This window comes from Syngnathus acus, chromosome 3 (assembly GCF_901709675.1).
Source record: "Syngnathus acus chromosome 3, fSynAcu1.2, whole genome shotgun sequence".
Taxonomy (NCBI): domain Eukaryota; kingdom Metazoa; phylum Chordata; class Actinopteri; order Syngnathiformes; family Syngnathidae; genus Syngnathus; species Syngnathus acus.
In genome coordinates, this window is record NC_051089.1 from 3423389 (window position 1) to 3446366 (window position 22978).

The window sequence follows — 22978 nt, forward strand, 5'->3', positions numbered from 1 at the left end:
GTAAAAAAATAAAATAAAATTGAGGAATAAAAAGTGTAGGCGATTTATATCGGTTTGGTTCGAAATAAAAAATTAGTGCCGTTTGGTTTCGCAACGATACACAATGACGTCACCGTGCCGCGGCAGCCCAGTTGTCTCCAGGTGCCGGTGGTGATGCACTCTTCTCCCCGGACGCTGGCTCCCGGACTTCAGTTTGAGAAGGATACTCAGGTATGACTGGGACACAAACATGAGGATTTTTTTTTTTTTTAAACATACACACATAGGGTTCGTTTTGGGTACATTTTCTGAAGTGGATAGCAATAGACTGCTTTTAGTGAAGGGACAAAAGCGGGAAGTCAGCCTTCCCTTGACTATGTCAATTTTGTCGTGGTAACTCCGGACGTCCATTGGGCTCGAAAAACATTAATTACAAAATAAAACATTGCTTTAGCCGTCTTATCAACTTACACGCCACCTGTGTTGTCCTTCTTGGCCTTATTTTGAAAGCCAGCAAAGGCAATGAAGCTGTAAATAACGCTAACTTTGCTTTTCCTGATGTTAAAAAAAAAAAGACGCCGGCTTTCTTTCGTCGAGTTTATTTTTAAGAACAAGTATAAACATGTGATATCGATTATGAAATAAAAAATATTTTTGTTGATAAACTGTCTCGAATCGTCACTGAGAATAAACTCACGTCAAAACTGGCTGCATCATCAGAAAAGCTCTTCCTAATAATGGGGAAACAAATGGGGAATGTTATCAAACATATTTTGCTTTTTCTTTCATTTCGTTGTCACACACAGAAAAAAGTTTACTTTGCGACGTAGCTCCTGTTTACTGAGCCTGTGACTCCTCCTACATGGCACCAGTATTATACATATTCTTTGAAATTGTCATTAATAGGCCTAAATGTTGTGTAACTTTGAAAATAATGTGATTTTTTTCAAACATAAAATTAACTGATTTAAAAAATATTTTGTTTCTATCTGAGGGATATTCCTGAGATTCCTTGATTTTTTTCTTCTAGAGATAATGACATATTGTTTCAAATGATTGCATATTTTTTAAATTATCTACTGTTTATAATTAAATAATTTTTGAATGAAGCAGTACTAACAAATTTTACTTTCATGAACAAATGTAAAAAAATAAATAAAATAAAGGCTTGCCATGTTTCATCAGGACAAAGAAAAGCCACAGTATTTGTCTTGATCCGACACAAGTTCATTACTCAATGTGCGTGTGTCGCCTTTTTCCGAGCATTACGCAACTGGTGTGACCTCCACTTGTTTCTTGTCACACCCGTGTGACTAATGAGGTTCCACTTAACATGGTGGGAGCACAACTTATTTTTAGACGATGTAGAATAGAACTGAAACCTATCACATCATGTAAAAAGGTGCATGGTGTTGATCCTTAGTACTCTGTACTCTCCTTGTTATCATCCAATCTCCCTGCAGAGGTTTCTCGTGCTGAACCTCAGCTCACCCCGGCCGGTGCCGACATGCGGGACCAGGAAGCCTCCAACGGCGCCCCCAAGGAAAGCATGCAGCTGAAGAAGGAGATCTCCCTCCTGAACGGCGTCAGCCTCATCGTGGGCAACATGATCGGCTCGGGCATCTTCGTGTCGCCCAAGGGCGTGCTCTTCTACAGCGCCTCCTACGGGCTGTCGCTGGTCATCTGGGCGGCGGGCGGCCTGTTCTCGGTGGTGGGCGCCCTGTGCTACGCCGAGTTGGGCACCACCATCTCCAAGTCGGGGGCGTCGTACGCGTACATCCTGGAGTCCTTTGGCGGCTTCTTGGCCTTCGTGCGGCTGTGGACCAGCCTGCTGATCATCGAGCCCACCAGCCAAGCCGTCATCGCCATCACCTTCGCCAACTACCTGGTGCAGCCGCTCTTCCCTACGTGCGAGCCGCCCTACGTCGCCTCGCGCCTCATCGCCGCAGCGTGCATATGTACGTGTGCTGTCGAGTCAAACATTTTTTTTTTTACAATAATATGTTCTATGCGCCCCCACTGGTGTAAAACACTGAATTCCTATTAGGCACAAACATTTTTGTCCATCTCAAATGGTTGCCATTTTGCCTTGCACTGTCACTTCCTGTCCACTGAAAATGACATCACAGTGCTCTGGTTACAAGATGGCCGCTCCCTGAGATGGATCAAAACAGTTGGATTTTCCGACTAAATTCATACCCCACGAGGGAAATATTAATCAGAATATTGCATTTAGACGAGTGGGGGAAGCATAGAACGTACTGTTTAAAGAAAATCCTTGACTCGACTTCTTGAAAATAGTGATGACATCGTCAATTCAACTTTGCGTATGCTTGGGTGCTTTGTCTCCTCAGGCCTCCTCACCTTTATCAACTCGGCTTACGTGAAGTGGGGCACCCGTGTGCAGGACGTGTTCACCTACGCCAAGGTGGCCGCCCTCATCGTCATCATCATCACAGGCATCGCCAAGTTGTGCCAAGGTCAGACAACAAAATATTTGGGACAAAAAAATGTTAAAGCGAAAAAGTAGAAAATAGGTTGTCGTGTTTATACGTATTTGTCTCGGGCAGGTTACACGGCCAACTTCGACTCGTCCTTCCAAGGTTCCTCCACAGACGCCGGCGACATCGCCCTGGCGCTCTATTCGGCGCTCTTCTCCTACTCAGGCTGGGACACGCTCAACTTTGTCACCGAGGAGATCAAAAACCCTGAAAGGTTGTCTGCCTTCTCTCTTTCCTCAGCGGCGAGCCTCTCATCGGCTCTTTTTGCAGGAACCTCCCCCTGGCCATCGCTATCTCCATGCCCATCGTCACCACCATCTACATCCTCACCAACGTGGCCTACTACGCTGTGCTGGACATGAGCGCTATACTAGCAAGCGACGCCGTGGCTGTGGTAAGGCAAAATTGAGCGCCATTTGCTGCGACGATCCTCGCGGACCCGTTTCAAACGTGAAGGTTGCGTGTTGCGTGTTGAGACGTTTGCAGATCACACGTTAGGCGTGATGAGCTGGACCATCCCCATCGCCGTGGCGCTGTCCTGCTACGGCGGCCTCAACGCCTCCATCATCGCCGCATCCAGGTGATGCGCCGTCGGACGCCGTTTTCGGTATCAGTGTCGTGCTTGCCGTGGTGGTTACGTTTGTGTGTGCCTGCAGGTTATTTTTTGTGGGTTCCCGTGAAGGTCACCTTCCCGACGCCCTGTCCATGATCCACACGCAGAGATTCACGCCCATCCCTGCTCTCATCTTCAACGTAAGCCCCACTCCTTTCAACGTTCAATTGATTTGGCTTTCAGATCAAAAGGTGAATGTGAGACGAAATTTCAGAACGCACGATGAAATGAAGCGCCGAGATATTTGCTTTTTTCCAGTGCGTGATGTCGCTGATCTACTTGACGGTGGAGGACGTCTTCCAGCTTATCAACTACTACAGCTTCAGCTACTGGTTCTTCATGGGCTTGTCCATCGCGGGACAGATCTACCTGAGGTGGAAGGAACCCCAACGACACCGACCGCTCAAAGTAAAGCGCCGTCACGTTCCGGCTTCCGTCGAGGTTCAAGACGACCGCGCTCACGATTTGTTTGCGTCTCGCGCAGCTGAGCCTGTTGTACCCGCTGGTGTTCTGCGTGTGCACCGTGTTCCTGGTAGCCGTTCCGCTCTACAGCGACACACTTAATTCCCTCATCGGCATCGCCATCGCCTTGTCGGGGGTGCCCGTCTACTTCCTGGGCATCTACCTGCCCGAGTCCAAGCGCCCGCCCATCATTACCAAGCTGCTACGTGAGTCGCCCCGTCGTCATTTCGACGTTAGGCCGGGCTCTCGTTATGATGGCCCAGTTAGAGATAAGTAAAAGCACGAGTTTTCATCGTAACAAATTATTTTGAGGGCAGAATCTTCAAACAAATTTGTATTCATTTAAGTTTTCGCACAAAAAGTTCCATAGGGATTTTCCATCGTCACTTTAAATGCATGATGAGAATCACATGAGATTTCATTTTTTTGTATACACTACATTAAAATTATTTATATGATTTAATTCATTATTTTGACTTCATTTTCATCCCATTCAGCCATTCTCCAAAATCCTGTTACTGGCTGTGGGCCTGAAATAAACCAAAAATAATATATATATATTTTTTAATACAAGTAAAATTGTACGATTGATCAATGGTACGTGTTTGAGCTCATTGATATGTGTCTTGTACGTGCAGGTTCTCTGACTCACTGCACTCAGTACACGTGCTTCTGCGTCCTCACCGAGTCGGACAAGAGCGAGTAGAGAATCCACCAGCACCACCACACCAAATTATGGTAAACAAGCCGTCTGACTTTTTGGTTATTTTTTGTTTACACATTGTGTCTTTTGTGGAGTCAAGCGGGAAAATGCACTTACTTTTCTTGATCATTTGCCTCTTAAGCCAACGACTTGCCTTTCCTGGTGGCTTCCGTTCACTTGGTTTTGTTTACTGTGTTTCCTGATCCTATCTCAACGTTCTTGTCACATGACTGCCTTAGGGACCCAGGGTAACTGGATTCAGGATTCAGTCAAGTCAATTCTAAAGGTGCCTGTCATGCAGGGGTCACCAACTCCGGTCCTTCAGCCTGTTTTAGGTGCAACCCTATGACAAGCCTCGAGGACCGGACTTGGTGACCCCTTCTGTAATGCAACATGTCAAAATACAATAGGAGCTGCTGGGCAAAGAAACAACTCTAATGTATTATATTGTTTAATCATATTGTTTGATAATAATATATAAAGATTGTTGCTGTCCAACTAAAAGCATGTAATGCTCTTTTTGTTTTTATCAGATTTTTTTCCAGTGTCTTTCAAATTTAAAAATATATCAAATTTTGATTTACATATTTTTTGTGCATTTGCTTTGTTATGAATGAAAACAGATAAAAACTATTAACAGCATCTTATTTCTTCTAATACATGTCACAAAATTTATGATTTTTTTGTTGTTGGACAGTGACAAATACAGTGAGTTTTTTTTAAATTAAATGTTTTACTTGTAAAGTCTGCAATATATTACCTAAATGTATTTCTTGCATGATTTGCATTGCTGGCCTCACAGTATATGGCCCACTCATCTTTGGTCCATTGGAAGAGAACTTACTATATGATAAAATATCATTCCAGAGAAATTCATGCCATAATTTATTTATTACACTTATTAAAGAGCACTTGATCTTGTCTTGTTGTACATTAGGATGTCTGTCAAACTTGTTTTTCATTGCGGGCCACATCATAGATTTGGTTTCCAACAAAAGGGCTGTTATGACTGAAAATCTAAATTTAGAATCACTTGATATAATGTAGTGTATACATTGCCAGTGTATTCTATTACTTTGTGTATTTGTAATTTGTGTAAAAATACATCTAAAAATGTATTCTAACTGTAAAATATAATTTATATGTATAGAATTAGTGAGTTATTTTAAAGGATTAATGGTAAATCACAGAAGCTGCAATATCATGGAGTGCTTTTAACATTTATTTCAAATCTGTTATACACATATTTACAAATTGAGATCCAACAAGCATTCGTTCTGTTGTAACACGCTCAACTTCAACAAACAAAATGGTGGTCCAAAATTGACGAGCCCCCAAATTACCGATCTCGCAACACAATATTGAGATCCAACAAGCATTCGTTCTGTTGTAACACGCTCAACTTCAACAAACAAAAAGGTGGTCCAAAATTGACGAGCCCCCAAATTACCGATCTCGCAACACAACACAACCAAACGCAAGCTTTCACAGTATACAAAACACTCTAGACACGTACGCAATTGAACGCACCGCACGCTAACAGCACAAAGCATACCGAAAACACGCACGCACAAGTGTACTTAATAAAAAATAGAAAGGACATATTCGGATTCAGTCTGAATCGTATTTGTCTGTGTCGTCAACGTCGTGGTCCCGCTGGTGGTCTTGGTGGTGACTGAGCTGTTGCAGCAGATCTCTCTGATAGCGTTGCCAGCTCCTGCGGTACACCGAGTTCTCCCCTTCCTCCTCGTCATCCTCATCCCAGTGATCTGCAAATGACAACGGGATGGTCAGCGGCCATGGGATCAACACTTTAAAAAAATCGGAGCAAAGCTTTTGATGGCGAGGTGACAAAAGCAGAGAGAGACGTACGTCCGTAGCGTTCCTCTCTGTCGCTGTCGTCGCTCTCATCTTCGGGGTAGTCGTTCCTCCAGTTGCCTTCCTCGTTCTCGTCGTCCTCGTCGTCGTACTCCTCCACCTCGCCAGCTACCTCCTCGGGAACCTGATGACAGCTTACTCCTTACTCTGGACTTTAGGACGTGTCGCCCTCTTGACATACGCAGGACGCATACCAGTTGAGTGTCGTCTGCGTAGGCCCTGACGGACAGGATGTCGAGGATCCACCCTGGCGTGACCGTTTCTTGGTAGTAGAGGTCGTAGACGTAGTCGGCTTCGTCGTCCCCCTCGCTGCCGTCGTGTGGCCGACGCTGCTGCTGCTGTTGGTCGCGGATGCAGAGGCGCTCCCGTAGCATCTTTGTGCTGTTGCACAGGATCACGTCAGGGTCTGACTGCTGCATGGAAAAGTAAGTTGAACAATTTAAAAAGTCTTGGCTTGTTGTGCATCCAAAATGTCTTCCTCTCACCTTGCTGAGGGATTTGTCCTGCTCCGGGAGATCTTCATGCAAGAGATCAACCACCTGGACCTCCCCGAGACCCAAACACTTCTCCCGTTTGCGGGCATCTTCACCCTCCTCTTGCTCCTCCTCCACCGCGGCGGTGGCGCCATCGCCTGCCTGGCGTCTCTGCGTGGGCAGCGCGAGGCCGCCTGCAGTGCGGTGGCTGGAGAGGATCCGGTAACGCTCCTCGCGCCGGATGCCCAACTTAGCGCTGCGGAGGTCGCCGAAGATGCGGTGTGAGCTGTTAGCGGATGGCCGCAGGGCATGAGCCACGCGGGGTCGGGCCAGGGCCTGACGGACCTCCGTCTGCACGGGGGCATCCTGAAAAGAGTAAAAGACTTTTATTTCCTTACTTTTACATTTTTTCAGTATTTGTAAAGTCTTTTGGGGCAAAGATATATCCTAAAGATGCTGGCCAAATCTAACCCTTAAATAAGTTACATCCTTAGTTAAAAGTATCATTATACTCCTGAAATGGAATTAATATGATAAAAATCAGTATTTGGTCCTGTTTTTGAGTTTTACGAAATGAGGGAAAAAAAATACCTGGCACTTTATTTTATGATGGTGACAATATTTTAAGTATATTTGCGTATTGAAAATCTTTTCACTAACTCGGTTGTCTCAATACATGATAGGTCATAAGTCATATATACTAGTCTTCGTAAAGTGACGTCATTGGGATGACGTCAAAGTTCCTGGCTAACTGCTACAAGCAAAGCTAATAAATGCTCAACCTTGCGGCGCGTCAGGTTAGAGAGCTACCGCACATTTAGTGCGCTAGTTAGCTTACCGACACGTTAAGGGGACAAAAGCCGCGTTAGTGGAGCCGAACATGGTCTTTTAACATCTTTCTTGACGTCGTGTTGACGCTAGCCGGGTACGAGTTAGCTAGCCGTCACCGCGGCCATCTTACCTGTGTCGCTACCGTGGCCACGAGTTTGAACACTGACTTCTCCACGTCGGCCTCGCCGGGCTCCGGTGCCGTGTCGCCCGGAGCCTGGTTCGTCTCCGGTCGGATGCGCTTGCAAGCGAGCAGCAAGGCGTCCGCGGGGTCGGTGCCCCGCTTTCTCTTGACGCGCAGAATGGTAGCGTTGGGCTCCATGTTTGTTTGTCGCTTGCGTGCGCGAGTGCTTTGCTTGGGCTGGCTGGCTCCGGCTGTGTTTGTCTCTTTGACGTCACGTGCTACGAAAGAGGACGCAGCTCCGCCGACCACAAGGAGGCGCAGGTTTGCAGTGGTGCGCTACAAGGTTTGTGATTTTAATTCATTCATTCACCCTATCTTTGATTCTAACGTCCTCCTTCTTATTTTTCTCATTTTCCTTTCCTTAAGTTGAAAAAGTCTACCGAGTTCACCTTGTCTGCATAAACACGTACTGTAAATGGTGTAAGATTCTTGACAAAACAACCTAAAAATTGCACTAAATTACTTCCTCATTCAGCCATTCACACATATAATTTGAATTTGGTGTTTATAAACGCTTTTCACTTATATAATTCAGATATATGTAAGCACCAAACCAATGAAAGCGGATGTCATGTGACGAACTAACATTTTATTGTCCACGATACAAAAACAAGAAAATGCCATCTAACCAGAAATGTGACAGTGTCAAGAACTAATCTATTGATAAGAAAAATGGAATTGTGCAGTTCTTTAGGAGGGAACCCAAACGTTGCCGTGTGTGTCTGGAGCCTGGCTGTGTGGAATGTTCCAGATCCAAGGTTGATCTGTGGATAAAGAGAAAAAAAAAAGAACATTAATTTATTTAAAGACATTTCTTCCTGGATAGAGGTTGAATGTTGTCCCTGTGCTTGCGTGGGATATGTGCTGGTTGTATACCTTTCGAGGTGTAGCGTGTCGGGGGTAGATCAAATGGCACTGGGAAACCGGAGGATGACGACGAGACTGGAAACGGGTTTTTCCGAACTGGGAATGTTTTCATGTTCTGCAAGAAGACGACGGTCACTCTCTTGCATTCAAAATAAGCACTTTAGCATTAGCATTATAGTACGTGCATGTGTGTGTGTTATCTCACAAAGGCTGAGGGCACGTAGAGGATCCCGAGCTCATAAGATCGAACCATCACCTGTGTGTTGTTCTTCTCCAGAGCCCCCCATGCCGCTTTGGACAGGTTGGCACTGTAATAATAATAATTATTATTATTCAATGTGAACCACATCCATGTGAATAAAGACACACCAACCTGGTGACAAGAAACCATGCGAGCTGAGTAAAATCAGGCGACGCCCTCATGTACGTTTTGATATGGGGCATGGCGTGAGTCCGGCCGGTTGAATCCGCTTGCCATCGGCTACATGTACACAAAATTATTACCCCATCATTTACATTGGTGCAATGAATTCATGTTAGGGAACATACTGAAAGTAGGAGTGTAGCCAGAGTTGCTTCTGCGCCGTTTGGATGCTGTAGGGAAGCGAGCCCCCGGCTGGTGAACAAGACGAGACTCAATGAACACCTCAAATAATCTCTAAATAAATGCTTCAAACAATTCTCACCAGGATAACCTTCTAAACTCATCCTGACGTCTTCCACTGATGGATACAACTGAAAAGGGAAGTGGGGGGGGTATTAGGTGTCTATTATTAGAGAGCAGGCCTTTATTTGAGTACACTCAGAGCAAAAGTTGGGATGTTGGGTCAGTACCAAGTGAACAGGGGGGTTGGGCCGTAGAGCCGATTTGCCCACTGTGGCGAGGGTGCGCTGGAACTCCCCCGCCAGCCACTTGGTCTTGTCCACCCCCATGGAGCCGATGCTGGAGAACTGGCCCACCACGGGCCACCGTTCCTCGTCGGGGATGCATTTGGTGTGCTCGTAAAGCAGCTGCAAACCGGAGAGACGTTGATGGCAATACTAGTCAAAATGAAGTTATGTTTGGTTTGGTTTTGTTACCTTCCTGAGCCTCAGGTGGCCCCAGCGCTCCATGTCTGGCCCCACGTATCTGCCAGGAGTGGAGCCCACCAGATACACCCTGACAACATACAAACCATAGACTCAATAAGACATGAAGGGGTTTGAGGGTGCACTGATTCAGAATTAATTGACATCATCTCTGTTTTTATGGGAAAAGTCAACTCTGGTTTGATCGGGGGGGAAAAAAAAACACTATGGCCAGTTTTTTTGGGATGAAATCACCATGAATCAGAAATCTGCTTAATGATTGTGAAGATGGCAGACCCTGGGAAATTCATTTAAATTTAGATGTAGAAACAAGACATGCCTGGTCTCCGAGAGGTCGTGCTCTTTGATCCGCTGGATCCACTCTTCCAGCTCGGGCGCCCGATAGGAGGCCAAATATTCTAGAAGGTCCCTCTTGAAAAAGGTGGGCGACTCGCCACAAGTGTCGCTGCTGTCTTTTGGTAACCGTGGAAACAGAGGACTCATCCACATTCTGGCAGAAGAAGGATTACAAATCAGTCACTCAGAAGTGAGTTCAAGTTCTCAAAGAATCAAACGCACCCCTGCGTCTTCTGGTACCAGTCGGCTCGGATGAGGTTGGAGGTGAGGATGATGACTCGGAAGCCCTCTTCGTACCACAGCAGCATCATCTTCCTGCAATGAATCAATCCACGAGGTAGAATCGACTGCCGTCATCCAAAAGGATCCTCGAAATAATGATTCATTCTTACGTGTGGTGTGTGCCAAAAGCGATGTCCAGTTTGGCCTGTCAGGCAAAAATATTCACAGTGCCTCAGTGAATCATCATCGACAACAAATAAGCCCAAAGTTTTAAATTGTGATGAATCAGTTCTTTCAACCTGGCAGAGGCGAATATGAGGGAAGGGTTGAGCCTGCTGCACCAGCCGAGCCTTGGCCTCCCGCTTGTCCCCGTGGACTATCAGGACGGGGCGATCCCTGAAACGGTAGAAAGTTTCACCTAAGCGTCACCATTTATTGATGCCATTTTGTGATGGAAACTCACCTGAACTCTGGAGGATACTGCTGAACCATCCAGGCGAGATCAAAACAGTAGTTGAACTGTGACAAACACGAGGTGAATAGTTAGCGTCATGATACCAATGCATTTATTGCTAATAAGAAAGCTCACCTGAACGGACTCTTTTAGGGTGCCGAATAATGGCAAAAGAATGTCTGCAGGAAAAAACCAGTACATTAAGGAAACGTATTGCGAAGTGGGATTATAAATTTTAGCCAAAAATGACGACTCACCTCTGATGTGCAGCGCGCCGCTGTTGTACTTTTTGTCCAGGCCTGTCACCTTGTTGAGGTAGAACCGAAACATGTCGTCCTGGCAGGGCACGCTGGACTCAAAGAAGTCGTCGGGCTCGTCGATGTAGTAGACGCGTCCGTGGGGGCTGGGAGGGCGTTCGTTCACGACCTTCTTGCGTTTGGAACTCGGAACGGTCATAGCTGGTGGTGGGTTGTTCTTCTTTGCATCATCATCATCATCACTGTCAGAGAGCGCCCAGCCGGAGCCGTCTGCCGCCTCCAGCTTCCTTTTCCCGGCTAAAGATGGAGATGACTCATACTTGATGGGGTATGCCTGGTTCTTTGTAGCCTGCTGTCTGGCCTCAGAACCGACCACGAGCACAGGGATAGGAGACGGTTCTGGTTTCACCTCTACATAGGTGGTGTCTACTTTGGTTTCTACGGGGGAGGAGAATGAGCCGGGGTCGGGTACTTGAGGGGGGTTGGACGACGATGGAGGAAGCTGATCGTCTTCGTCCTCGCTGCTGGAGACGGTCCACTTGCCGTGTTGACTGTCCTGGGACATATCTGTGCGCACTTAACTACAACCACAAACATATTGTTGGTTAGTTCCTCGATCATATGAAATGCAATAACATTCTTGATATTTAACTATCATGTGGTAAAGAGTATAGAAAGGCAGGAGCGGGTGTGGTATTATCAATAAAATGACAAAGTATACGCATGTATTTTACCTCAAAGCCACGATATTGGTTTGGGGTTAATAATGTAGCGGAAGTAAGGATTTTAATGGAATAAACAATATTCCATGAGGGAAGAGCAGAAGGCAAAATAATGTTCAACTGAGATATGTATCCGGGTAGAAACGCAGAAATACAAAAAGAGCGCACTTGCATCAGAAAAATAAGTCCGGGTAGAAACTTGTCACAAATATTTCGTCTTAAAAGGCCGTTATGCCGACTTCAAATTTTGTCTTGTCTTGTGTGGTAAATACCACGTCGTAGGGCTAGGAAAACTACTCACATTTAAATGTTTTCTTATATGGACAAATCAATCTGTTAATAATGTCTGCGCTCAACGTTGCCTACATTTTTCCAAAGGATTTTGCCCACCACTGCAGTACCTCCTACACCGCACCGCTAAGCGGCAGTAATGAGCTATGTGCTTTCAAACCCGTCGCCAAACTAAACCACAAAGAAGCACACTTGCTATCTCCACGGTCTTCTTGCGGTTCAGTGTGGCGAGCTCGTCGGGATTACATTGACTGCTGTCACGTTTTGTAGTTGAAGGGTCTTTTCGTACACGGCTTCACACACCATGGCGTTAAACCTGATCATCAACACAAGCAACCCGCCTTTAGGTGAGTGGCAACGTCTGAATTAGTTTTGTGAAGAAGAATAACCGCGATAATTGCTGGTCAGGCTGCTAACTTATTAGCACGGCTACGTGTCCACCAGTGGCATAAAGACACAATCACATCAGTGACAATTTAGCCCCATTTGTAGTCTTCTATATCCATTTATGTTGTTTGTTTTTAGGGGGGGGGGGGGTACATCTACCATTTGGATAGCTATTGTACCACCAAAGTAAATAAAAACAATGATAAAATCACGCATTTTTAATGCATTAATGCGCACACGGCCGCTGCAAACACTAACGTCAGCAAAATGGAAGAACAAAAATTCCCAACACTTTTCTTTGTATAATATTCTGTCACGAGTGTGGTTTAGCAAGCTTGAATGGGGCGTGTACGTCAACCCGATCCTGTCGTCGTGGCATTCAAAACAAGCGACAAAACCCCCAAATAATTGCAGCTCCTTCATACACCAAAGCTTCGATGTTCTGCTCTTATTGCTGTTAAATCCACGCGTGTTGTTTCTCCCTTCCAAATAACCGATTTAACCTTTAATGAACGTGAAAGTAGCGCGGATGTTTGACGTGTGTTGCATCATCTTACAAATGAACCCAAAGCAGCCCAAGCGTTTGAATTTATGCTGTAACGAAAGTCCCGTTGTTCAATTGCATACATAATTGGACTTTGGGTCAGTGAAGAAGTGCGTTAAGGGCTAATCATGAGTTTAATCGTGTCGTCCCATGTTTGACATCGTCGTAACAGCGACACGGATCTGAGCAGGTACTGCATGCTGATGCAAGACTCCAAAATTCGGATTGACGGACACACAGAGATGGTCGATGCCTATGACCACTATACTTAGATAACGCAGCTGTGACGTCAGAATTACGGAGGGTCAATAAGTTGTAGGAAATTACCAAGTTATAATTATACAACAATCAAATGATAAACCAGCACTGCAGTATGGTGGTGACTAAGCACGCAACTGCCTGTCATGGTGTATTCTTCTTACACTGATGCGCAATATTGCTTGGAGCCAACCCATTCCAAAATGATTTGCCCCAGTTCTCACATTCCACTGTCAAGAATGGCCGAAGAGAATCAGCAGTTGTTTTACATTGAGTTCATACTGTCTCTTCAGGAGCCCTCCTGACCGCCGAGCATGTGAAAGGAAGCGTGCAGCTCTCGGTGGAGGATGGCAAGGATACCCGCCTCCACGTCTCCGAGTAAGCAAGACAACCCTTTCAACCAGCTGTCCCCCGTGTAAGAGGTGTTAAAAGCGTTTTGTTGTCGTCCCCCCCCACAGTGCCGTCCAGTTCAATGACGCAAACTCCATCAGCCGATATTTAGCGCGGGTGGCGCCAGCTCTCGGCCTTTATGGTGCCAACTTGATGGAACAGACTGAGGTGTGTGTGCATGCTTGCAAAATTGTGTCAAGTTGAAATCTTTCCGTGGGGATTTACTTTAGCTTCTTGAGCGTTTGTGGGATCTGCAGGTGGATCACTGGCTGGAATTCAGCACCCGTCGTCTTTGCGGCCAGCCCGATTTGAGCGCCTCTCTGGCCGAGCTGAACAAGGCGCTGTCGCTGAGAACCTTCCTTGTGGGCCACGCCCTCACGCTGGCTGACCTGTTTGTGTGGGCCGCCCTCAAAGGTGAACGCCTTTAAAAACGTGTCCAGTTTGAAACGTATTGTTCATTGCGGTGGTTTGTCTTCTCAAGGTCACAGCGACTGGCCCAACAAGGACAAAGCCTTCGGCCATGTCAGTCGTTGGTTCTACTTCTTGAGTTCTCAGGTTCCTTTCACTGCCTTGGACAACAAATACACCAGCAAGAAAGCTCCACCTGCCAAGTCCAATGTAAGCCACATGTGATTATTGATGGCATTTTTTTTTTTCATGTTATTCAGGAGTTCATGTTTTTCCCGTCATCATGAAATACAGCCGACCCGACTTATTTTTGTGATATTTTTTCTCCTACGCTTGTCAGCCGGAGGCGAAGGAGAAGAAGGCCGACCTCGGAAAGTTTGTGGACTTGCCCGGAGCCGAGATGGGCAAGGTGGTTGTTCGATTCCCACCCGAAGCCAGCGGGTGAGACTCGCCCGGGAAAACGAGATACTCCATTTTGTCGGGCGATTGTCATCTTTTCGTCTTTGCCGCCAGGTATTTGCACATCGGCCATGCCAAGGCCGCTTTGCTCAACCAGCATTACCAGGTCACCTTTAAAGGCCAGCTTATCATGCGCTTTGACGACACCAACCCAGAGAAGGAGAAGGAGGACTTTGAGAAGGTGAGAAACTTCAAGAATCGTATTTTGAGTGTTTCATTACACAACGGTGCATCCCCTCAGGTGATCTTGGAGGACGTGGCCATGCTGCAGATCCGACCGGACCAGTTCACCTACACCAGCGACCACTTCGACGTCATCATGCAGCTGGCTGAGCAGCTGATGGCCGAGGGCAAGGCCTACATCGACGATACCCCGCCTGAAGCAATGAAGCAGGAGCGAGAGCAGCGTATCGAGTCCAAGTGCAGGAATAACAGTACGTGTGCGACACAGCACTCATTCTTGTCACTCGCGTCACGGTGTCATGTTTTTTTGTTTTGTTTTGTTTTTTTTACCAACAATGAGTTCAGTACTTGTGAATATTTCCATTCGCTCGGGTCGAGCTTCCAGGCTTATATGTCCATTTATTACCGGTGATGATAATAATAATCTACAATACTCTTGTTTGACTCTAAATGCCTCGTTTCTACCTAACTTTGTTTAGAAAAGACACAATTTAATTGATTAATTAAATTTATACTCATATACTGATTTTAAAGAAATACATTTGAAATTCATTTAAATTATATGATTGCACAAATGTATTTAAAACCCTTTTAATCTTAATTTAAATTAAATAAAACATACATTTTGTTTGTTAATTGGGGGGGGGGGGGGGGGGGAAATTTGCGAAGAAAAAAAAAACAGTCATGTCTAAAATGACAAAAAACAATTCCAGCTTTGGAGCAGAACATGAAGCTGTGGACTGAGATGAAAGCCGGCACCGAGCGTGGTCAGATGTGCTGCATGAGGGCCAAGATGGACATGAACTCCAACAACGGCTGCTTGCGGGACCCCACCATGTACCGCTGCAAGAACACCCCCCACCCTCGCACGGGAACCACCTACAAGTACTCCAATGAACTAAAACAGTTTTATGCGGGGGACCAAATTTTCCAACCGCCGTCTTTCTCCTCCAGGGTCTACCCAACGTACGACTTTGCCTGCCCCATCGTGGACAGCAGAGAGAACGTGACGCACGCGCTGAGGACCACCGAATACCACGACCGTGACGAGCAATACTATTGGTTCATCGACGCGCTGCGCCTCAGGAAGCCGTACATCTGGGAGTATGCCCGCCTCAACCTTAACAACACGGTGCTGTCCAAGCGCAAGCTCACGTGGTTCGTGGACGAGGGATACGTCGACGGATGGTGAGCTCGGGCCGGTTTACTCCCTCCGCCTCGTACGGCGCACGGATTGATGTCGCGGTGACGCTTTCACAGGGACGACCCTCGCTTCCCCACTGTCAGGGGGGTCCTGAGGAGAGGCATGACTGTGGAGGGCCTCAAACAATTCATAGCAGCACAGGTGCGTTGATCCAACAGGGTGGAAAAATGCATTTAAAAGTCGTGTTTCGACCCGGATGCTCAAGTATGTCTTTGCTTTCAGGGTGGATCGAGGACCGTGGTGAACATGGAGTGGGACAAGATCTGGGCCTTTAATAAAAAGGTACGGCTTCCCTTTTTATCAAAGAATGAAAAGTGGCACGTCAGGTTGCCAAACTAGAGTAAATGACGCTCAAGCAAGTTTAGTCTGTCAGCGAGTATGGCTTCATCCCTTCATTTCCTTTTTACACCCACCCTCCACCATCCGACAAGTACTACCCCTCTTGTGTCCCACATTTATTTTTTTTCCCCCCCTCCTCATTTGTGTGCCACATGTTGTTTTCTTGGCTGGCTGCTTCACACGTAAATCCAGAATAGTTTAATCTGCAGGTACAGTATAATATCTATGTTATTTTTCTTTGTTTTTCAGCTGGTGTCATGTTAAAACTAACTTCATCTACGCATGTGTGTCTGTTTTAAAAATAAGCCACTGGGCGCTAAAGTTGTTTCGGATGACGGTGGTTGGAATTTGAGATTGTGCTACTTTTGGGAGGGGGTTCACCTTTGGAGTCGGCGCAACTGTACTCTATGTGCATATGTGACGGCATCTCCTCACTCTTGTGTGTTTCCAAGCTGCCCGTTAGCTGCGTGAAGGTACTCCTCTCTGCCACACCCTCTCCATCCTCTTCAACGCCTTCCTTCCGTCATTTTGCTTTTAGGCTTAGCTGCTGTTTATTTACCGTGGGTGAGATGCAAAGATGGAGACTTGATGATGTTTGAAGAGCTTGGAAAGAATTAAGTTGCTAAAGTGGTTTGTGGACTAAGCAAGCAGCTGCTTTTTTTTTTCTTTTACCTGCATGGAGCAGTGATTCACTCATTTAGTATGTTCCCCCCCCCCCCATCATGTCTCTGCTTACGGATATTTAGTTTTTTTTTGTGTGTCTCTCTAACTCTTCTGCAACCCTTGTGTGCATGTTTTAGGTGATAGACCCAGTCGCGCCCAGATACACGGCTCTCTCCAGCTCGTACGTGGTTCCAGTTTCTGTTCCGGAGGCTACGGAGGAGATGAAAGAAGTGGCCAGACATCCAAAGGTGTGCAGTTGTTCCACACACAAACGCGCACGCACGTAGTGGCTGAGTTTCTCTCTTCCACGTAGAACGCCGAGGTGGGCATGAAACAGGTGTGGTACGGACCCCGAGTGTTGGTGGAAGGAGCAGATGCCGAGACGTTCACGGAAGGCGAGGTGGTCACCTTCATTAACTGGGGCAACCTCATCATCACCAAGATCAACAAGTACGCACGTTAACGAATCATCGATTTGTACGTCTGGTGATTTTATTTCCCCCTTTGCGCAGAGGGGCCGACGGTAAGATCGTGTCCATGGAGGCGCGCCTGGACCTGGACAACAAGGACTTCAAGAAGACGACCAAGATCACCTGGCTAACGGAGAGCGCCAATGCCCCCCTCCTGCCCACCATCTGCGTCAACTACCAGCCCCTCATCACCAAAGCGGTCATCACCAAGGACGACGACTTCAAGGACTACATCAACAAAGACAGCAAGGTGCACATGGGTTAGATGTCCTTGGTTGCACGTGGACGTTTTGTCATGGCTGTGCTGACATTTCAGATGGAGGAGAAGATGCTGGGTGACCCCTGTCTGAAGTCTCTGAAGAAAGGTGACATCATTCAGCTCCAGAGACGGGGATTTTATATCTGTGACCAGCCCTACGAATCCATCAGGTAATTCTTTTTTTTCCAATATCCCAATTTGATGAAGATAATGACTTTTTGTTTTGTAGTCCTAACAGCTGTAAGGAGAGTCCATGTATCCTCATCTACATTCCTGATGGCCATGTCAAGGAGATGCCCACTGCCGGGTCCAAAGACAAAGACAAGGGCAAGAGCCAAGCAGCCAGCAACGCAGTGAGTGTCCATTTTGTTTCATTTGTTGCAACTTTGTGCGGGTTGACCTCCTGACCTGGTTCCTTAGCAGGGCCCCGCTGCCGCCAAAGCTTCCCCAGCTACATCTTCGGTCGCTACCTCTGCACCCACCTCCTCCTCGTCCTCAGCTTGTGAGATCTTCTCAAGCATCGTCGCTCAGGGAGATTCTATCCGCCAGCTGAAGACGGCCAAAGCATCCAAAGAGGAAGTGGACAAGGCTGTGAAGCAGCTTCTCACTTTGAAGGTAAAGCTTTTATGGACCAGGCACCTGGTGAGAAGATGCAAAGAATGTATCAATCTTAAAATAGTATCCATGACGATTCAATATTTTTTTTGTCCCCCAGGTTCAGTTTAAGGAACAGACTGGATTGGACTACAAGCCGGGTATGTCCCCCCCTGCTTCCGCCCCAGCTCCAGTTACCCCATCAGGAGACTCCGCTTCCTGCCCGTATACGCGCATCTCTCAGCAGGGCGAGCTTGTCAGGAAGCTCAAAGCAGAGCAGGCGCCAAAGGTAACTGGCCACAATGTCTTTACAGTGGAACCACTAACAAAACCTGTTCTGTTACATCTTCATCTTGTCCCTCATCTGTCCGTCAAGTTCATCCTCACGTCCGTCACCGTCTCATTTCTGCCGGCTAACCTTGTCCGCTCGTTCATCTTTCGCATTCCGTTGTCCCGTCGCTACAAGCTAATGTGTTGATGGTACCAGGACCAGATCGACGCGGAGGTCAAGCAGCTCCTGGCGCTCAAGGCCGAGTTTAAAAAGTTGACGGGTCAGGATTACAAACCCGGGATGGCCCCGGCGACTGCCTCCACTGCCACTTCGTCTGCCGTGACCTCTTCTTCTTCCTCCTCCTCCTCCCGCTCTTCCTCCTCCTCTTCTTCTTCGACATCATCCGGCTTGTACGAGCGTGTCGCGCAGCAGGGAGAGCTTGTGCGCAAACTCAAGTCGCAAAAAGCACCCAAGGTATACACGATTGTTAAAATGAGAGTTTAAATGCAAATATTTCCCCTTGAACAGATGAGTTTCAAACCTAAATTACACATATAGGCCCAGGTTATTATTTTAAATTAAGCTTTCAAATTAAAATGAGTGTTTTTGAGATTCAAAGCAGGGTTTCAAATTACAGTAAAGCTTCAACTCAGTTACAGTTTCAAGCAAAGGTCATCGTTTCAGATGTGGTCACTTAAGTATTTTTTTTTTCCCATTAGGACCAAGTGGACAATGCAGTCAAGCAGCTGCTCGCCCTGAAGGCCGAGTACAAGCAGGTCACGGGCGAGGAATACAAACCTGGGAAAGCCCCAGCTCCCGTTCAGAACGACTCCGCGTCGGCCGCTGACCTCTTTGAGAAGGTGGCTCAGCAGGGAGAGTTGGTCCGGACACTAAAGGCCGAAAAGGCACCCAAGGTGAGACCCGTCATCCCATCAAATGGCGCTAAAGATAAATGTATGTTTTTGAAATGACCATACGCAGCAGGGCTCGATCTTAAAACAACCATTCCGCCCACACTGATCATAGACATGGTCTGTTTCAGGATCGGGTGGACGAAGCCGTGAAGAGCTTGCTGGACCTAAAGAGCAAATACAAGACGCTGACCGGGCAGGAGTACAAACCGGTGGCGGCGGCCGGTGGTGAGGACAAGAACCGTAAGGAGAGGGACAACAAGTCTGAGAAACAGGGAGGAGCTGGCACAGCGGGAGGAACTGGCGGAGGAGCCAAGAAGGGGAAAGGAGACAAAGCAAGTCAGGGGAAGGATACCGCAGGTGGAGTTGGAGGAGCCGGAGACGGGCAAGGACCCAGAAAGCAAACGCGGTGAGATGTGGCCAAAGTATTGCCCGCTCTGTTCTTTATTTGGACTCACCGAACATTTACCAACACTTGTGTCGTATTTTTCTGATTGAAACCTGCCCTCATCCTTTTCAGCTTGGGCCTAGAAGCTAAGAAAGAGGAGAACTTGGCAGACTGGTACTCTCAGGTACATTCAAATATATGCTCAACAGTAGGTAGACATTTAGCCGCACATTTCTTAATGGGAAGTATTTGCAGGTGATCACCAAGGCGGAGATGATCGAATACTACGACGTGAGCGGCTGCTACGTGCTGCGCCCGTGGTCCTTCGCCATCTGGGAGGCCATTAAGGACTTCTTCGATCGCGGGATCAAGAAGCTGGGCGTGGAGAACTGCTACTTCCCCATGTTCGTCTCGCAGGCCGCCCTGGAGAAGGAGAAGTCGCACATTGCTGACTTTGCTCCAGAGGTCAACTATCGAATCATACGCTCATACATTGATTTGAAAAATGCCAATACTGAAATAATTTCCTCGTTTTGCAGGTTGCCTGGGTGACGCGGTCAGGGAAGACAGAGCTGGCAGAGCCCATTGCTGTCAGACCCACCAGCGAGACAGGTCAGACACTTTTCAACGATGCAACATTTTCTGTGTTGTGTATGAAAAGCAGGAGGAATTTAAAAAGAAAGGAGCAGATAATGCTTTTGAAATAATACCTCAGAACTCAAAACTAAGAAGTCCATGGTTTTTGTCTTGCAGTGATGTACCCAGCCTACGCCAAATGGGTCCAGTCCCACAGAGATCTTCCAATCAAGCTCAACCAGTGGTGCAACGTCGTTGTCAGTCTACAAAATTTTCCAATGTTCTACTTTGGCTCCATTGAAGTTAGGCACTGTGAAATCTCGCATCTTCTCATTTGTAGAGATGGGAGTTCAAACACCCCCAGCCCTTCCTGAGGACTCGTGAGTTCTTGTGGCAGGAGGGACACACGGCCTTTGCTACCAAAGAAGAGGCTGCTAAGGAGGTAAACTAGGCTCTTTAGAAATTATTCCTGCCATTTATTCATTTTATTGATTCATTGGAATTGATCACACTGCTCTGTTTACTTCATAGTTCAATATGATTTCCATTCTGTTTGTAGGTGCTTCAGATCCTGGACCTGTACGCCAGAGTGTACGAGGAGCTGATGGCCATCCCAGTGGTAAAAGGCAGGAAGACTGAGAAGGAGAAGTTTGCAGGAGGCGATTACACCACCACCGTGGAGGCCTTCATCTCCGCCAGTGGCCGCGCCATCCAGGGTGCCACATCCCACCATCTCGGTCAGAACTTCTCCAAGATGTTCGAGATTGTGTTCGAAGACCCGAAGAAGCCCGGCGAGAAGCAATATGCCTTCCAGAACTCCTGGGGTCTGACCACCAGGACCATCGGTGTCCTCACCATGGTGCACGGAGACAACAGGGGACTGGTGCTGCCACCCAGAGTTGCCTGCCTTCAGGTAGACACTCCACACTGAACGTCATCTTCAACCCAAGTCGAGCTTACGTGGACGTTGGCTCTCTCTCTCGTCGCTCAGGTTGTCATCATTCCATGCGGGATCACCGCCTCGCTGGCGGAGCAGGAAAAAGACGCGCTGATAAACCAGTGCGACGTTTACGTCAACAGGCTGCTAGCCGCTAACATCAGAGTGAAATCTGACATTCGTGACAACTACTCACCAGGATGGAAGTTCAACCACTGGGAGCTCAAGGTAAAAAGTCACCACTTGAACAGAAAGTATTCATTACAAATTTGCAAAAATTAATGTTTTTGTTTTTTCCCCCAGGGGGTCCCCATCCGCCTGGAGGTGGGCCCGAAGGACATGCAGCAGCGCCAGTGTGTCGCCGTGAGGAGAGACACCGGCGAGAAGGTGACCATCCCCGAGGCTGAGGTGGAGAAGAAACTGGCCGCCATGTTGGAGGACATTCAGAGCTACCTGTTCAATAAGTAAGACGTACTAGAATGTACAAAAAACACCTACTGCTCATAAATACATAAAGGAAGAAACTAATTCCTTGTTCAGTCACAAATAAATATAAAGCCTCAAATAGCTTTTTTTTTTTTTTTTTTTTTAAATCTTAAAACAGAGCGTCAAATGACCTGAAGACTCACCTGGTGGCTGCAGACACGATGGAACAATTCCAGAAGGAGCTGGACTCTGGCAAGGTGTGGAGCAAGTTGCACCCGACCCAGAGGACGTTCGCTCCTGTCACGCTATGTTAACTAAAATATATTTTTTACTTGTGTACACGATTAAGACACCTCGACAAATCAATTACAGACAGCCAAAATTAAATTGCCTTATTGTATGGAACCTCCTTAATGCTTTTTCTTCCATTTGGCAGATCGTCCAGATTCCGTTCTGTGGTGGCATGGACTGCGAGGACTGGATCAAGAAAACCACTGCCAAGTATGGACTCGCTTCCTCTTTCTCCTCCTTTTGCTTTTTTTTTTGGAGTGCCAATTGTTTTGTTTTGTGTCTCAGGGATCAGGACCTGGAGCCAGGAGCGCCATCTATGGGTGCCAAGAGTCTGTGCATCCCCTTCTCGCCGCTCAAGACGCTGCAGCCCGGTCAGCTGTGCGTCTGCGGCAAGGCGCCAGCTCAGGACTACACAATGTTTGGACGTAGCTATTGAGGATGCCATTACGGTAGCAGTAAAGGGCTTTTTATTCCCTTCCTTTCATCTACTTCTTTTTTGTATTGTATCTCCTGTGGGTTGGTTTTCAATGGCACTTGCATTCTATCATTTAAGTTTTTTTAATGAAAGGAAAAATTTTTATCATTAGATGAGAGGGTAAGAAAAAACATTTATACTGAATCATGCGGGGGAAACACTTTTTTCTTCCAATAGAAAAAGCAAATAATGAATAAATACTGTCGTATTCAACACGGGTAACCAAACAGTCATCTCATAATCTTCCTAGGAATTAATGGCCGCCTCTCTGAGGTATTGTCAATTTGGGGTTAGGATTTTTTTTCCATCCAGCTTGTTCCCTTCAGTGTCTGCAATTTTTAGTATAAAAAGAATTTCCATCTTGTCATCTGCAGCCGTCCAATCATGATGTACAGTTGGATGTGTGACTTTAAAAGCTGGTCACGTTTTCTCTGGGTTCACAATGCACACAACTTGTTCAGATAAACTTATTTCTGTGGCAATATTGTGTCTTCTGTTTTGTTCTTGCCTATCTTAGACTGCACCAAATTTCAGAAGATTACATTGACTGGTCCTTTGAAATTCGTGTTGCCGCGTGGGTGATTTAATTGCACAAACAAAAACACAACAACACAAACTTGTCAAACTTGTGGCGACCGAGCCCATAATGGTAACGTCAGCAATGGTTCACGTCATGCTTTTCTTTT

General features: G+C 46.8%; 4 protein-coding genes across 9 annotated transcripts; 2 read left to right on the forward strand and 2 right to left on the reverse strand.

Moving 5' to 3' along the window:
• The first annotated feature begins 107 nt into the window (after positions 1-107).
• On the forward strand, positions 108-5179 carry slc7a6 (solute carrier family 7 member 6). Its single transcript, XM_037246584.1, has 10 exons — positions 108-210; positions 1443-1937; positions 2334-2459; positions 2550-2694; positions 2751-2874; positions 2957-3060; positions 3137-3233; positions 3352-3501; positions 3578-3761; positions 4194-5179. Exons 2-10 carry the CDS (start codon positions 1487-1489, stop codon positions 4259-4261), a joined length of 1449 nt encoding a protein of 482 aa, XP_037102479.1. The 5' UTR covers positions 108-210; positions 1443-1486; the 3' UTR covers positions 4262-5179.
• Positions 5180-5611: 432 nt separating this feature from the next.
• slc7a6os (solute carrier family 7 member 6 opposite strand) lies at positions 5612-7824 on the reverse strand. Of its 2 annotated transcripts, none has more exons than XM_037246606.1 (5): positions 7571-7824; positions 6622-6975; positions 6331-6546; positions 6131-6260; positions 5612-6027 (listed from the first exon to the last, which is right to left on the reverse strand). In XM_037246606.1, exons 1-5 carry the CDS (start codon positions 7757-7759, stop codon positions 5870-5872), a joined length of 1047 nt encoding a protein of 348 aa, XP_037102501.1. In that variant the 5' UTR covers positions 7760-7824; the 3' UTR covers positions 5612-5869. The 2 variants fall into 2 exon arrangements, with proteins under 2 accessions (XP_037102501.1, XP_037102500.1); XM_037246605.1 differs by having other exon boundaries at positions 5613-6027; positions 6331-6549; positions 7571-7823.
• A 366-nt stretch (positions 7825-8190) lies between these two features.
• Positions 8191-11702, reverse strand: tdp1 (tyrosyl-DNA phosphodiesterase 1). Of its 2 annotated transcripts, none has more exons than XM_037246574.1 (16): positions 11581-11702; positions 10847-11427; positions 10725-10768; positions 10599-10654; positions 10435-10531; positions 10306-10340; positions 10136-10228; positions 9897-10067; positions 9569-9647; positions 9323-9499; positions 9184-9223; positions 9038-9104; positions 8862-8969; positions 8694-8796; positions 8498-8603; positions 8191-8385 (listed from the first exon to the last, which is right to left on the reverse strand). In XM_037246574.1, the coding sequence occupies exons 2-16, from the start codon at positions 11409-11411 to the stop codon at positions 8312-8314; spliced, it is 1815 nt and encodes a 604-aa protein (XP_037102469.1). In that variant the 5' UTR covers positions 11412-11427; positions 11581-11702; the 3' UTR covers positions 8191-8311. The 2 variants fall into 2 exon arrangements, with proteins under 2 accessions (XP_037102469.1, XP_037102468.1); XM_037246573.1 differs by having other exon boundaries at positions 9175-9223.
• A 348-nt stretch (positions 11703-12050) lies between these two features.
• Positions 12051-22774, forward strand: eprs1 (glutamyl-prolyl-tRNA synthetase 1). Of its 4 annotated transcripts, XM_037246523.1 has the most exons (33): positions 12051-12206; positions 13342-13426; positions 13507-13606; positions 13696-13852; positions 13920-14056; positions 14187-14287; positions 14360-14486; positions 14547-14739; positions 15202-15373; positions 15443-15676; positions 15749-15833; positions 15915-15974; positions 16832-16942; positions 17008-17144; positions 17207-17414; positions 17481-17593; positions 17653-17776; positions 17844-18038; positions 18139-18306; positions 18505-18762; positions 19008-19202; positions 19331-19608; positions 19720-19771; positions 19843-20052; positions 20127-20199; positions 20341-20420; positions 20504-20605; positions 20723-21076; positions 21155-21328; positions 21404-21564; positions 21705-21783; positions 21963-22027; positions 22103-22774. In XM_037246523.1, exons 1-33 carry the CDS (start codon positions 12164-12166, stop codon positions 22251-22253), a joined length of 4782 nt encoding a protein of 1593 aa, XP_037102418.1. In that variant the 5' UTR covers positions 12051-12163; the 3' UTR covers positions 22254-22774. The 4 variants fall into 4 exon arrangements, with proteins under 4 accessions (XP_037102418.1, XP_037102416.1, XP_037102415.1 ...); XM_037246521.1 differs by having other exon boundaries at positions 14360-14739; positions 20504-20609; positions 20727-21076; XM_037246520.1 differs by having other exon boundaries at positions 14360-14739.
• The last annotated feature ends 204 nt before the right edge of the window (positions 22775-22978 follow it).

Coding starts and splice junctions, on each gene's coding strand:
- slc7a6 (XM_037246584.1), top strand. CDS start 1,487: ATGCGGGACCAGGAAGCCTCCAACGGCGCCCCCAAGGAAAGCATGCAG. Junction 2,460..2,549: donor CATCGCCAAGTTGTGCCAAG/GTCAGACAACAA, acceptor TGTCTCGGGCAG/GTTACACGGCCAACTTCGAC. Junction 2,875..2,956: donor CAAGCGACGCCGTGGCTGTG/GTAAGGCAAAAT, acceptor TTGCGTGTTGAG/ACGTTTGCAGATCACACGTT.
- slc7a6os (XM_037246605.1), bottom strand. CDS start 7,759: ATGGAGCCCAACGCTACCATTCTGCGCGTCAAGAGAAAGCGGGGCACC. Junction 6,976..7,570: donor TGGCCACGGTAGCGACACAG/GTAAGATGGCCG, acceptor TACTCTTTTCAG/GATGCCCCCGTGCAGACGGA. Junction 6,261..6,330: donor ACGCAGACGACACTCAACTG/GTATGCGTCCTG, acceptor AGCTGTCATCAG/GTTCCCGAGGAGGTAGCTGG.
- tdp1 (XM_037246573.1), bottom strand. CDS start 11,411: ATGTCCCAGGACAGTCAACACGGCAAGTGGACCGTCTCCAGCAGCGAG. Junction 9,224..9,322: donor CCAACCCCCCTGTTCACTTG/GTACTGACCCAA, acceptor TTCCCTTTTCAG/TTGTATCCATCAGTGGAAGA. Junction 8,970..9,037: donor TGGCTACACTCCTACTTTCA/GTATGTTCCCTA, acceptor GTGTACATGTAG/CCGATGGCAAGCGGATTCAA.
- eprs1 (XM_037246521.1), top strand. CDS start 12,164: ATGGCGTTAAACCTGATCATCAACACAAGCAACCCGCCTTTAG. Junction 18,763..19,007: donor AGTCGCAAAAAGCACCCAAG/GTATACACGATT, acceptor TTTTCCCATTAG/GACCAAGTGGACAATGCAGT. Junction 20,200..20,340: donor CAGACCCACCAGCGAGACAG/GTCAGACACTTT, acceptor TTTGTCTTGCAG/TGATGTACCCAGCCTACGCC.